Here is a 14,974-nt window from a genome sequence, read left to right on the forward strand (position 1 = left end):
TAACAAGTAAACTGAACGGCCTATATACGTGCAATATTTTAAATGAGCCCTCACAAACTGAGTTTAATGCCACAGTTATGTTATAATGCATCTCATTTTTGTTTCTGTGGCAGTGCGTCGATCCCGTCATGGGGCGCGTGGTCCGAAGCACGACTGATGCATCAGTTCAATTCAACTTTACTCCAAATAAATGACTTTGCCTTTTTTAAATACTTTATATTTAATGTGTTCGTTTATGTCCAATATTGGTGTTAAACTGCTGGACTTCAAATGAAATCTACTATTGATTTTCACCGTTGACTGATTTTGCAGAACATTTAGACTGATAACTTCCGTGTGCAGATGCAGCAAATTTGTCACAGGATGCGCAAAATGACAGTTGAGTCCGACTATATATGAACTAGCTGTTTTAAATACAGTATTGTTATATTTATCGTTAGTTTCAGTATGTTTGAAAGTATATTTTTTGGAATATTAGTGATTCCATAGGCTCTCTCTCTGCACCTACGTGGTTTAAAACACCAGAACAAAGACTCTCTCTCTTGCTCCACCCATGCATTATAAGATCGTGTATCGTCGATTTCACCAGCTGACGATATGACGATTTGAAAAATGACCGTCAATACAATCACTGATACAGATCTTTTTTATGTAGAATTATTTATACCGATGATCCAATCAATATTTATTTATTTTATTTTTTTTATTTTAGGGGTTGGGAGGGAGGTTAACGTTTTTTAAAAATATATATTTCTCACCTAAATGTTTGATCATGCACTGCATTTTTGTAGTTTAAATTGTTGCACAATATTGTTGTGCAAGTGTTGTTGCACAATAGTTGCACAATAGCTTACACACAGCACAAGCCTGATTTTATTAGCTGTATGTGAGGTTCACACATAGTACTCTGTTTGCAGTGCATATGCAGTCTATGTGCGGTATGCAATTGGTGCAGAAGCAGCCGGTGCTCACTGTGCTTTCACACAGGAGTCTGCAACTGATCCAAGGCTGTTTACTACAAACACAACATTTATCCATTGTGATTCTTTTTTTTTTTTTTTTTTTTTCTACAGAGTACAGTGGAGTGTTACAAGCTCTTGGTGCATGAAGAATATCTGTAAAGTTGCAAAGACTAAAGTCTCAAATCCAAAAAGATATTCTTTATCAAAGTTAAGACTAGTAACCACAGTTAGTGTTGAAGCAGCCATGTCAAGGAGATGCTGTGTACCTATAGGTGAAAGCAAAAGCACTTTATTTGGCCTTCCAAAAGTAGATGAATTTAGGAATCTTTAAAGGGAGGGTACAATGCTGTTAAATGCATTCATAGTTGTTTACACGGTTAAAGAGTTTGATTCTCATGCTAAGCATAGACAGAGTTTCAAAAAGATTTAGACGTATGACTGAGTATTTCTGTGCCAAAAATCGTACTTCCGGGTTAGTACAAGTTTCGGAAAGGTTATTTTTTTTTTCCAATCTTGGCTCTTCATGATGTAGCTGCGGGTGGAACTCCTTATATGGGCATTTCTCCTGGAAGAGCGGGATTGCACCCATCAATGAGCTTCATCTGGCGGCAGCGCTGCACAGGACTTGCTCGAGAAGTGTCTCCGAAGGAGTGTGTTTTTGGTTGTAAGGGAAAGATTTTCACAAGTATGTTTGTTGACGAACGTTTTCTAAAGTCCCAGTTCGACACTGGATTAGCACATATAGTTTGATACTGAAATATGGAGTGGTCCCAGCTATAAAAGATCCCGGTCATGATTCAGAACTGCTGAGATGTAAGTGAAACGGCATCAAATGTCTGTTTTATTGGCATTCGGCGCTCAAGTGCTCGTCACTTTTTAGCTTCACCCACGGCGCGCCTCCGGGAGCTCTGCTTTTCCCAGAAGGAATCGTAAAGCTGTGTCTTTCTTTTATAAATATGATAAAACTAAAGACTTTTTTGAAGATATGAAGGATGCAGTACTGCTCTATAGATACTCAAGATTAACATGAGTTTGGGTGAAACTGTGTGTGTTATGTGACCTTTAAGACAACTACAGAACAACAATGCATTTTATGGATGACCGTTTCATGAGCCTAGGAGAGAGGAGGTAATTCTGTCTTTGCTGCAACAATCTGGCACTTCTGAATCAGCTTTTGTTATTAGTTTAAGTATTTGCTGTTGAATGTTAAAATGCTATAAATATATATATTTTTTTTACATTAAAGCATGCCAACATTCTGTTCCACCAAATACACAAAATAATCATCCTTAATAAAGCATCATATGACCCCTTTAAGTTGCTTAAGCAAAACATTTAAACTACTTTTCTTAATGTTATCACAAAATCTTATCATTGACAAAGTCAGCTATACTGCCTTTTCTTTTGCATTTTAATCTCTATTATAAGCAATATTGTGGTTCTTAAAGAACTTTAATTCAGAACTTTAAAATTATTGCCTTGTTTATCTAAAAGTGTTCTTTTCCTTTAAACCTACAGTAGTACATTATAGTGAATGCTTTAATCTGTTAACATAATACACACCACAAACACACTGCAAACAGTGAGTAATGTGAACCTGGCAATTGTATGTGTGCGCTGGGGGTGTGCATGAGCACGTTCACAGTCTCCAGGAGAGTGCGCGAGTGCTTAATGGTTTACCTAGGGCTGGACGATTAATCGGAAAATAATAACCGACTTAATTTTCCCATGTCGGTTATTTCGGTTATTTCCTGTTAATACTTCCCCCTTAAAAGCGTGTGTAGGCACATGATTCTGCCAGTCAGTGGCATAAAAGCAAAACACGGAGGTGAAAGCCGGTTCAACACATATGGCGCGCGAGCGGTGAGCCTTGAGTCTTCACTAAACTCTGTCAGTTGTATTTGTTTTATGGTTTGGACGATCTGATGTGTATTATTATATCAAGCTACCATGTTCGCGCAGCTGTATTGTGGCACGAAATCTCATAGCTGTGAAGATCGCGCGCAAAGAGGAATGCAGTTGTCAGCGCTGTCCTGTAATTTATCACTAAAGTATCTTAGAATCTCAAAACTTATTATAGCATATTTTTCTACGTTTGAAGGACTAGGCTATTTACAACCCCCAGCTTCACAATTATAGAGACGGTATGACTAATTCACACACGCAATTACTTGTACTGGTACGGTTTACCTTTAATCTTTATCTATCTCTTACACCGAGCAATAATATGTAAGAAATGTTACAAAACATAGATAAAATAAATGCTGACCCTGCTTACCTGATGGGAATTATTATAATTACCAGAAAGTGCAATCAAAAATACAAGCTATAAAATATTCCTTCCTAAATCAAAGGCATCCAAAGAAATCCTTGTTTTATACTTTTTGTGACCGGTGTTTTGATTTGCTTTCTCCTCCTGCATTTCTGCATTCATCATATCTTAGCGGTGCTTATGCAACACCTATGTCCAACATCTCTTGTGAATGCTGTGTTGACAAACAGACAGCTGCTTGGTTTGAACGTGACTTCAGTGTGAGCTATGCTTCATGCATCACTGCACTATTATCAATATACACTGGACCATTATGCTAATGTGACAGCACCTTTAGATTTACCCCCTCTCCCCTCTTGCTCAACAGTGGTGTGTCTGCACATGGTTGTTCCTTTTCAGTTACTTACTTTACTGGAACTTCCAGTTCATCCTCATAAGAAATTAGGTGCAGTGTTTTGGACTCCCTGATTATAATTCAGGGCTCGCAAGATTTCAAAATCCTTGGTAGCTCCAGGGATTTCAGCAGGCATTCTTCAGACCTTGTAGCTCAAATTTAATTTAACATTTCAATCATACTGCCATGTGTTTCTCATCTTTTCTTGACTTTTTAATCCATCTTTTAGATGACCTGGGAACTAAGGTTCACTTAAAGTGGGAACTAAATGTCTTCAACTTAAAATATAGTCGCACATTGTTTATTACACTGAATCTGTACCAGTATCATGGACCGTAAACATCACTCTGCCACTAGGTCAAGTTTGGGTTCCTCCTCAATGCATCCTGTAAATGTTGCCATTAAAATAAAGTTGCTTCACAATGCCATAGAAGAACCTTTTGTTGTCTAAATGGTTTTCATAAAGAACCTTTAACATCTGAAGAACCTTTACATGTCACAAAAGGTTTTTCAGATTATAAAAAGTTGAGAAAGAGATGGTTCTTTAAAGATCCTTTGACTGGATGGTTCTTTGTGGAACCAAAAATCGTTCTGTGAAGAACCTTTTAAGCATCTTTATTTTTAAGAGTGTATGTCTTTTACACTTTCAGTCTTTTTTTCTTAATTGGTAAAATGTAATTTTATAGGAGCAGTTAAATCTTGTAGACAGCAGGTTAAGTAAAAATATGAGCTGAATGTATATTACGTTGCAATGTTTACAAGCTTTTTCCGAAGTTTGAAACACTGAATGAGCTTTTACACTAGACATTTCAGGAAGTTGTACTGTAGGCTTTCTTTTAAAATAGCCTATCTTTGATGTTAATTCATGTTCTTTATGTACTATAGTAGTAAAGAGAAAGAGTAAATGGGTCACTTGCCGCTTGAACTAAAGTGATCGTGCCTGGTGCGTTAAAGAGTGCCAAAAAACTGTATTTGTTTGTATTACGTTATGGATTTTGAATAATTGTAAAGCTGATACTTTGATTAAAAAGTAACAAGGCACAAAGCTTTTTGCGATTCTGGACAGCAAGTGCACGTGAAATAATGAAGTTCACGCATTAACAGAGCACAGCATAGACCTAAGATCTTGTTAAGAAGAAGCCATATTATTAATGATTATCAACGAAAAATGTTAACAATATTTCCAATTCATCACACAGCTGACAGCTTTACCTGTTGTCGTTTAAGTTGTGCATGAAATAGATGCTGCTTTTCTGCTCTTTCACTTCACACATCTCCGTCATTTTAATCTCTCTCGCACTGCACAACTGAGCTGTGTTTATCAGGTGTGCGGCAGAGATCAGGACTGTTCGAAACCCTTTTTTCCTCCAAAACTTTGATGCGCATCATCTCAGTTTACACAGTCACACCAACAATGATAAATATAATGGATAACAATATTAGCATCCATATCAATATTAGCATCCATATCGTGTGCTACAGTTATGTCATCCATCGCTTTAAACACACACGTTAGTTTGGGTTGTTTCTGTGCTGTTTGGCTATGGACATTTTATTAAAGTAAATAGTTATTTTTGATAGTTTGGCATCATTTCAGTGTAGTATGTGTGGATATGCACATTTAAATGACAATATTGGACTTTCTCTTTCTTTGTTCCTTTTCTTTCTAGTCGGCGAGGCTCAGGCCTGGGCAAGCGCGGGGCAGCCGAATCTCGCCGACAGGAGAAAATGGCCGACTCTGACAACAACCAGGATGGGGCCAATTCATCAGCCGCGCGCACAGAGGAGACACCACAAGGGGCATCAGGTAAGAGAGCAGCAGTGCCATGAGATTTTACTATATATTGTATGTGATACTATGACTGTTTATGACAGTCATCCTCAAATCTGGCTCGCGAGATCCACTTTCCGGCAAAGTTTAGCTCTAACCCTAATCAAACACACATGAGTTTGCTAATCAGTGTCTTCAGGATCATTAGAAAATCACAGGCAGGTGTGTGTAATTGGAGTCGGAGCTAAACTCTGCAGGAAACTGGATCTCGCGAGCCAGATTTGAGGATCACTGGTTTATGTGTTGAGCACAATGACAGTTGTGACAGTGTCGGCATTAAATGTTTTATTCTATGTCTTGTCCTCCTCTGCTCATTTTCTCTCTGTTGTGAAGCGTCTAGCTCAGTGGCTGGAGCTGTTGGCATGACCACCTCTGGAGAGAGTGAATCAGATGACTCTGAAATGGGAAGACTGCAAGGTATGTATGCTTTACCTGTTATATCATTAATCTAAAGAGCGAAAAAAGATTTTTAGATGTTTGTGAATATAATTGTATCTTCAGAGAAATTGTGTTTGTTATATATTTCACACATCTGAACATAAAATGGAGAGGTTTAGTTAATTTTCTTTTGATTTCGATTTCATGTCAATACATTTTAGCCAAGTTTACTTTGATTAAAATGGAATCTAATTTTAGTTGATAAAAGGGAGTATTTAATTACACTGAAAATGCAAACATTTTGTTTAACATATTTTGTTTTTTTATATAAAAGTAATTTAATCTCTTTAATCACTTAAATGTATATATATATGTGTATAGGATGTTTGGGTGCCACTAGCAGTTCAAATGGGTCACTTCTCAATATTATTTAGTATTAATTGATTGGAGTACAAATACATTTTTTCAATTTTCAATTTTTTCTTCATAATATACTAGTAGTGCACTGTAAACATTATTTTTTTCACCTAATTATTTTCACAATACATTTTTTTTTTCATATAATTTACATCAAAGCATAATGAAACAGAAATTCGTAGTTGTGTGTAAGGTTTTACACTTTTTTTCTCTCTCTCTCTCTCTCTACAGCTCTACTGGAGGCCAGGGGCCTTCCTCCTCACCTGTTCGGCCCATTTGGGCCCCGTATGTCTCAGCTGTTTCATAGGACCATCGGGAGTGGAGCTAGTGAGTGACATTGACTTATGTTTGTGTCATTTGTGTGGGATGATTGAGTATTTCCTCTGCTCACCATGTCCGTCTTCTGTCTCCCTCTGCACTTGCAGGCTCAAAGGCACAGCAGCTGCTGCAGGGGCTTCAGGCTGCAGGAGACGAATCCCAGCAGCTCCAGGCTGCGATAGAGATGTGCCAGCTGCTAGTGATGGGCAATGAGGAGACACTGGGAGGATTCCCCGTCAAGAGCGTCGTACCTGCCCTGGTAAGCACTCTCCCTGCTTCAGGAAATTCATCTGGAATTCATTTGGTTCTAGTTTATTCTGTCCAAGAATTGCCCTATTAGACAGGAAGGAAAAACTTATTCAAATGATCCACCAAATAATAATGCCAGAAAGTAGTTGTAGGATCCTTAAAAGTCCCAAGTCTTTTATTTGTAACTAATTTAAGGGCCAAAGTAAAAAAATGCTTTGCTCTTGAGGGTTCTACAGGCTTGCAGTTTTCAGAGCAGTTTGCAATCAATAAACACTGCGCATTTATGCCAAACGATCACTTATGATCTGCTTTTGATTAATTATTGCAGTGTTTACCTTCTGGGATTTGTCATACCTGCAAATGATTGGCTTCCCTTCTTATAATGCTTTTTACACAGGGGTATGAAGCGCCACATTGACATTTTTTTTTTTATTCAACTGTATGCTAATTTTGTTTGTGAAAATCTACATAGTGTTGTTAACAGTGTATTTTAAATGAATATGAATATAATAATTTTTAAATTTTGACTCATCCCTTCCAAACTTGTATTTTTTGAATTTTAAAAATGTTGTTAAAGGTTTTTTTTTTTTTTTTTTTGGTTATTTTCCTCATCATGATATTATAACAGACAGTGCCCTACTCTACCCAAATTTTATTCATTTTATTTGTGAAGGTCTAAAATATTTAAAAAAAAAGGGTTTTAAAAACCTTTTTTCTTTTTTATAAAATTCATAATCCGAGAGATAAACAACCTCATCTCGGTGTGGAGAGTCAAGCATGCTCTCTTTTCTTTCTGTTCTTACCCTCATATCCTATTCTCTTCTTCTCTTTGCAGATCACACTGTTACAGATGGAGCATAATTTTGATATTGTGAGTATTATGAACTTCTGTGAGTGGGTGCAAGCACAGTCGAAAACAACCGCCGATCAAGACCAACTGTTCAGAATCTATCACCTGTCAATGATTATAACCATCTATTCACAGGCATTCAATTTTTACACTTAAAATTAGAGAATGACTTAATAACTGTTCCCCCATGTGTCCTTCCCGGCAGATGAATCATGCATCTCGCGCCCTCACCTACATGATGGAGGCTCTGCCGCGCTCCTCGGCTGTGGTGGTAGACGCCATCCCTGTCTTCCTGGAAAAGGTAAATGACACCTCGCTGTTCCTTTGAGACCTGGCTCTCAGTTATGTGAATTACATAATTAAAGGTGCTAGATCAAGGAAAGCAGGTTTTTCTTTTGAAATAATAATAATAATATAATTATAGACATCGAATGGTCACAATACAAAATTTTATCCCACTCACTTTTTACCAGCTAAGTTGCAAAAATAATCTCTCATCAAAATCAAGTTATGGCATCACAACCACATTCACGTATAACCACTTGCATTTACATATTCAGTGTTTGCCAACTTGATGGGAGTGTGACATCTCACATGTGAAGAAGTTAGCCACTCATGAAAAAGGTCCTCTTTAAAAGAGGTGTCTTTTATGTTTGTTGTCTCAAATCTGTGTTTCCCTTGTGTCCACAGCTTCAGGTAATCCAGTTTATCGATGTGGCAGAGCAAGCCTTGACCGCCCTGGAAATGTTGTCACGGAGGCACAGCAAAGCCATCTTACAGGCTGTGAGTACCGATGCTTTCTGAGGGGGCCATTTGCACAACGTTTTCAGGCAAAAACAGCACATTTCTTTATTTTAATTACATTTTTGGGGGACTGAAAATGCATATTTTGGAAAAAAACGGTTTCAAAGTCCAAGTTTTGGGATTCTATGTTTTCGCGGATATGTATAAACGCGAATCGTTTTGAAAACGTTGTTGTGTATACGTGAAACTTTTTAGGGAAAACTTTTCTGTTTTTGATTACATCGTTGTAGTGTAAACGTAGCCTGAGTGTTGTGATTAATGCTAGATCAACCAATATGATAAGACACTAGTCAAACTGAATTAAATGTAGTAATTTAGTTAGCACAAAATGTTTCACGCATTAATATAGATTAGATGTGCGGGCACAGATGTGCTTTGAATGTGGAATCTGTTCTGCCATGCCCATTTTATTTTATTACAGAAAATGACAATCCATTAAAGGCTTTGCTGTTTTTTGTAACTGTTTATCTATAGGGAGGTCTGGCTGACTGTTTGCTGTACTTGGAGTTCTTCAGCATCAACGCGCAGAGGAACGCATTAGCCATCGCTGCTAACTGCTGCCAGAGCATCACGCCGGACGAGTTTCACTTCGTCTCGGACTCTCTGCCCCTGCTCACTCAGAGACTCACACACCAGGTGATGAGCTGAAACACAGCACACATCTCATTCACATTCAGAAGAGCAGACAAATGGATGTCATGTCTGGATCTGTGACACAAACAAGCAGTATGTTTACCGTAGTGTTACTGGTGTGAACTCAGCATTTTTATTATGACTTTTGGTTTACAGGATAAAAAATCTGTCGAAAGCACTTGTCTCTGTTTTGCCAGGCTGGTGGACAACTTTCAGCATGAGGAGGTGAGAAATGCTGCCTTAAATCTTTGAGAAGTTTTTACAAATTGGTTTGTTTAAATGGTTCATTTCAATAATAATAATGAAAAGTCACTTAATATGAGTTATCACATACTGTTCTCAAAATCAAAAAGGTTTTAATTATTTTTATACATTGAAGTGTTGCAGAGATGCAAGCTAAGTAGTTGGTCATCTGTACGAGCAATCAAGTTGAACATTTTCTTTTTTCTGCAATTAAATTTCATCAGCTTATAACATTAAATCTGAATGGTTGGCTTATCAAATTTAGCAGATAAGCATTTAGATTAAGCTGTTTTTTAATTTTGGTGAGAATCAAACAAGCACTACGAAAAATGAGTTCAGTTAATTAAAAGAATAATTTCAATAAAATCACACATGCTTTATGAATCACTTTAAACAAATGAGTCAAAAGAACTTGTGTGTGCATTGGCTGTACTGTACCTCATCTGGTATGTGACACTTTATTGTGCATTCAGCATGACCTCATGAACTATTGCCCTGTGTGTCCTTGTGTCACAGAATCTGTTACAGCAGGTGGCGTCACGGGACCTGCTGACCAACATCCAGCAGCTGCTGGTGCTCACTCCACCCGTGCTCAGCTCCGGCATGTTCATCATGGTAGTGCGCATGTTCTCGCTCATGTGCTCCAACTGCCCGTGCTTGGCCGTGCAGCTCATGAAACAGAGTAAGTCACTTGCACCAATTAGTTTCTATTAAGAAATGAACACCAACACTGAATGTGGTGTTTGATAGCAGTTTGTTTTTTTAACAAATCAAGATGAACAACTTGTGGCAGGTTTTACAACTCCAAGTAAATGTTTATTGAGTGACTGAGTGTGTTTTGTGTTTTCAGATATAGCAGAGACCCTGCGTTTCCTGCTCTGTGGAGCATCTAATGGGAGCTGTCAAGAGCAGATTGACCTTGTTCCCAGAAGCCCCCAGGAGCTTTATGAACTCACCTCACTCATCTGGTACATCTTCTTTTAATAAACCTCTCCTCGATTTGTGTGGTCCTGTCCGTGACATCTGATTAACATGCTCCGAGTGATTGGAGAAATAGTTTTGAAGCTTAAAGGATTAGTTAACTCCAAAATGAAAATGGCCATCTTCGCTCACAATTCAGCAGGGGAATCCATAATGAGTGTGTCTGGTAACTCTTATATTTCTGCTTTAGTGAGCTGATGCCATGTCTGCCCAGAGAGGGCATCTTTGCGGTTGATGCCATGCTGAAGAAAGGCAGTGCCCAGACCATAGAGGGCGCCATCTGGCAGTGGAGAGATGATAGGGGCCTGTGGCACCCATACAACCGCATTGACAGCCGCATCATTGAAGTATGTTGACGTAGTTAGCGTGGCATTCAGAAGACCAGCTAACGATTCAGAATCCCCATTCGATCTTAATTGCTCACTTTTTTCAGACTGCACACCAGAACGGAGAAGACGAGATAAGTCTGTCGACACTTGGCCGTGTCTACACAATCGACTTCAACTCTATGCAGCAGATAAATGAAGACACTGGCACTGCCCGAGCCATTCAGAGAAAACCCAACCCTCTGGCCAACCCCAACACAGGTGCACATGCCCAACCCATATTACACTAAATATTCTGGAAAAATCTTCTACTTTGTTCCCTTACCACATTTGTGGCAAACTATCAAATAGAGGTATTTTAATTTTTTTTTGATAAAATCGGAAATATGGCAGAAAACAAGTACCGTATTTTCCTAACTATGTCACACATTTTTTCATAGTTTTGGCTCTATTGACACTGATGCTTTTTTATTTTATTTTAATATGAAATATATAATGTACAAGAAATCCAGTAAAAGCAGATGACCTGTCAAATAATTCTGACTTGAGAAAAAAAAAAAAAAGGTCCTCAACTCCCATCTGCATCATTTCATCGAAACAAACAAACAATGAAATCCATAAACAGGGAATCTAATTTTACTTTTATAAACATGGCACAATAAAATATAAAACATTTTAAAACAATAAATAAAAAAACTGTCCGTCTTCACAGGGGGGCACTTTGAGGTGCGGCGAGAGGACGCACGAGCTCAGCTGATGAAAGAGGACCCAGAGCTGGCCAAGTGCTTCATAAAGACTCTGTTTGGGGTTCTGTATGAGGTGTACAGCTCCTCAGCCGGGCCTGCCGTCAGACACAAGTGCCTTAGAGCCATCCTCCGGATCATCTACTTCGCAGATGCAGAGCTGCTTAAAGATGTACTGCGCAACCATGCTGTGTCTAGGTCAGTCAGTGCAGAGCCCTGTGTGAATGGTTGGACAAAACCTGTTTTTACTTTATAAAAATTAGTAAAGATTTTAAAGTATAATGATGTTAATTATATGTTAATTAGTTTTTTTAATTTAAGTGAAGATATATGGCTTACGTTAAGCTTGTAAGAATGCTTACATGGTTTCAAAGTTGAATAATTCTAAGCTAATATGTGCAAATGTTTGAATTGTTTGTAGCCACATAGCTTCCATGCTGTCCAGTCAGGACCTGAAGATTGTAGTCGGCTCTCTGCAGATGGCTGAGATCCTCATGCAGAAGCTTCCAGATGTTTTCAGTGTATATTTCAGGCGTGAAGGTACTGGATCTGGTTTTTATATAAGCTTCACATCAAACCTCTGTAGAAGTTATTCCACAAAATCAAATGACTAGCTGTGGCAGGGTTACTGAAAAACAACAAGCCTGTCTCCCAACATTACATCATCACCTGCATAAAAAAAATATATATATTTGATAATATTAATGCATTACACCCAGCACTGCTGTTTTATTGTTCTTGTTGTGTTCAGGTGTAATGCACCAGGTAAAGAACCTAGCCGAATCTGAGGTGTTCCTCACCAGCCCTCCGAAAGCGTGCACCAGCGGCACAGCTAGTCTTTGCACCACCACCATCACAACAGCAACCACTACAGCTGCCTCCAATGTCACACCCGACTTAGGCTCGCCCAGTTTCCAGCACAGCATGGACGACTCGCTGGACCTCAGTCCACAGGGGTATAGAGTTACTCTCACACGCACTGTTACCGATCGAGAGTTTGCAGACTTGGGAACTAATGCCTTACCATTTTAAGTTTAAAAATAGATTCCTCTGTTCTCTAGTAGGTTGAGTGACGTTCTCAAAAGAAAGCGCCTTCCTAAAAGAGGACCAAGGCGTCCAAAGTACTCCCCACCCAGAGATGATGACAAAGTGGATAATCAGGGTACATAGAACTCCTTGTGTTGAGAATTACAGTGGTGCCAAAAGTATTTGGACATTTGATGTTCTCTTTAATGCCAAAAACAGTCAGAGCCTTCCAGTTCAGCTGCTTTTTAGTGCCTTTTAGTTTCTTTTGTTTAAGAATTGTAAAATGTTTCGTTACACTTGAATGTACTCACCTCATGATTATAATATCTCCTCCACAGCTAAGAGCCCAACAACCACACAGTCCCCCAAGTCCTCTTTCCTGGCCAGTTTAAATCCCAAGACCTGGGGTAAGCTGGGGAATCAGACTAACAGCTCCAACTCCGAGCCCTCACGCACTGCAGGGGTCAGCGGTCTGGCACGAGTGCCGCCCAAGGACTCGGTTTCAAACAACAGGTAAAGCAACATTTTTCTGTGTTAAAAACTATTATGTTACCTGTAGTATATTTTTCAGGATTATTATTTTTTTATCAACTTTTGAACATTGACATTTCAGGGATAAGATAAAGGCTTGGATAAAGGAACAAGCCAGCAAGTTTGTGGAGCGTTACTTTAATTCGGAGAGTCTGGATGGAAGCAACCCTGCACTGAATGTCCTGCAAAGACTCTGCACTGCCACAGAACAGCTGAACTTGCAGGTAACCCTGGACACAAAGTTAGCATTTGTAGCCATTACAAAGAACCATAGACACAGACAGCATTTTAAAATGTTTCATAACATGCTATCACTTTTAATGTGTACTGTTTAGAAAGAAAACCATATTTGACACTTCATTTGGTCACCCAGTGGAAGGCATTAATTTTCTCAAACTGTTTTTATGCACATTTCAGGTTGACAGTGGTGTGGAGTGTCTAGAGGAGATAAGCACTATTGTATCTGAATCAGATGTGTCCTCCTTTGAGATCCAGCACAGTGGGCTTGTGAAGCAGCTGTTGTTGTATCTGACATCAAACAGTGAACGGGACACTATCATTAGAGACGAGAGGATCAAGAGGTTCCTGCATGTGTTCTTCGGCTGCCCGGTCGGTCATACTCTCAACCTTTTTACACTTGAAAAAACATACAGCTTCCTGTATCTCTCTTTCTAATTTTTCATCCAAATACTATTAATTACTATATGTCGAGCTACTAGCACAGCTTACCCCAAAAGCATCCCTGACACAGAAATATTCTATGCCTTTTATATACCGTTAATTCCAGTATCGATTGTAGAGACTGAATGTATTTGACATGTTAATTGGGTTAATATTTTTGTTGTAGTCACTGGTGTGTTCAGTGTGACTCATTGTTTATGTGATTCAGATACCAGGGCAGGAACCTCTGGGGCGTTTGGACCTGACAGAGAATGGCCCACTGCTGGCATTGGTGCACAAGATGAACAACTGCCTTAGTCAGATGGAACAGTTCCCTGTTAAAGTGCATGATTTTCCCAGCGGGAATGGCAACGGAAGCAGGTAATTCCCTCGTGCTATCTTCTTTAATGCTCTTGTTGTAAATACATCCATTTGTCTTTTGTTTTCCTCTTGTACTTTTCTTTTATTATTGATTCAAACTAAATGATCATATTATATACTTAATGAGTCTGGCTTTTTGGTGTCAAAATCATTTTGTTAAAAATGGTAGTATAAACTTGCTTTATTTTTAATGGACACAAGCAAAAAGAGATAATTACAAATAAATTGGCATTAGTGCAAAAAAAAAGCTGTTCTCTTGCTAATCGTTACTCTTTTGTTTGCAGGGGTTCACAAGCCCTCAAGTTCTTTAACACGCATCAGCTGAAGTGCCAGTTGCAAAGACACCCAGACTGCACCAATGTCAAGCAGTGGAAGGGCGGGCCGGTCAAAATCGACCCCTTGGCCCTAGTACAGGCTATTGAGAGATACCTTGTGGTTAGAGGTATACACACAAGAATCGGAACGTGATGTTCTCAGTTCTCTTGTTTCTGAGTTCTCAGATTAGGTGGTTGACTTTTACTGTCTCCACAGGGTATGGAAGGATCAGAGAGGAGGATGAAGACAGTGATGATGATGGTTCCGATGATGAGATTGATGAATCTTTGGTATGGATGATTGTTTTCATAATAATGGTTACTGTCATCAGTATGCTGTTATTATTATTATTTTAAATTCTGTGGTCTCTAACCGTTTCCCAAAGGCTGCCCAGTTCTTGAATTCTGGGTGTGTACGTCACAGACTGCAGTTCTATATAGGAGAGCACCTGCTGCCCTACAACATGACTGTTTATCAGGCCGTCAGGCAGTTCAGCTTACAGGCCGAGGAGGAGCGAGAGAGCACAGATGATGAAGCAAATCCTCTGGGGCGGGCTGGCATCTGGACCAAAACACACACTATATGGTACACAACTTACATGCCTGAAATATTGGGCCTTTTCCATGGATGTGTGATCTGCATCCCTATTATTTTCCCTGT

At 39.0% G+C, this 14,974-nt stretch overlaps 1 protein-coding gene across 10 annotated transcripts in view; it reads left to right on the plus strand.

Moving 5' to 3' along the window:
• The window catches only part of LOC127934462 (E3 ubiquitin-protein ligase TRIP12), a 49,664-nt gene that overhangs the window by 27,183 nt on the left and 7,507 nt on the right, over positions 1 to 14,974 (plus strand). For 9 of the 10 annotated variants that reach the window (XM_052531854.1, XM_052531859.1, XM_052531853.1 and 6 more), the window contains 24 exons: positions 5,299 to 5,435; positions 5,793 to 5,876; positions 6,486 to 6,581; positions 6,680 to 6,831; positions 7,657 to 7,692; positions 7,877 to 7,972; positions 8,362 to 8,454; positions 8,950 to 9,111; positions 9,265 to 9,333; positions 9,868 to 10,033; positions 10,202 to 10,319; positions 10,523 to 10,679; positions 10,766 to 10,919; positions 11,371 to 11,599; positions 11,823 to 11,941; positions 12,153 to 12,357; positions 12,463 to 12,563; positions 12,766 to 12,940; positions 13,041 to 13,182; positions 13,376 to 13,567; positions 13,848 to 13,999; positions 14,284 to 14,441; positions 14,531 to 14,604; positions 14,700 to 14,899. In XM_052531854.1, the coding sequence (XP_052387814.1) occupies positions 5,299 to 5,435; positions 5,793 to 5,876; positions 6,486 to 6,581; positions 6,680 to 6,831; positions 7,657 to 7,692; positions 7,877 to 7,972; positions 8,362 to 8,454; positions 8,950 to 9,111; positions 9,265 to 9,333; positions 9,868 to 10,033; positions 10,202 to 10,319; positions 10,523 to 10,679; positions 10,766 to 10,919; positions 11,371 to 11,599; positions 11,823 to 11,941; positions 12,153 to 12,357; positions 12,463 to 12,563; positions 12,766 to 12,940; positions 13,041 to 13,182; positions 13,376 to 13,567; positions 13,848 to 13,999; positions 14,284 to 14,441; positions 14,531 to 14,604; positions 14,700 to 14,899 (3,267 nt within the window). The remainder of the gene's footprint in view (positions 1 to 5,298; positions 5,436 to 5,792; positions 5,877 to 6,485; positions 6,582 to 6,679; positions 6,832 to 7,656; positions 7,693 to 7,876; positions 7,973 to 8,361; positions 8,455 to 8,949; positions 9,112 to 9,264; positions 9,334 to 9,867; positions 10,034 to 10,201; positions 10,320 to 10,522; positions 10,680 to 10,765; positions 10,920 to 11,370; positions 11,600 to 11,822; positions 11,942 to 12,152; positions 12,358 to 12,462; positions 12,564 to 12,765; positions 12,941 to 13,040; positions 13,183 to 13,375; positions 13,568 to 13,847; positions 14,000 to 14,283; positions 14,442 to 14,530; positions 14,605 to 14,699; positions 14,900 to 14,974) is intronic. The other variant, XM_052531858.1, reaches the window with a different exon arrangement.

Source organism: Carassius gibelio, chromosome A18 (genome assembly GCF_023724105.1).
Source record: "Carassius gibelio isolate Cgi1373 ecotype wild population from Czech Republic chromosome A18, carGib1.2-hapl.c, whole genome shotgun sequence".
Taxonomy (NCBI): Eukaryota; Metazoa; Chordata; class Actinopteri; order Cypriniformes; family Cyprinidae; genus Carassius; species Carassius gibelio.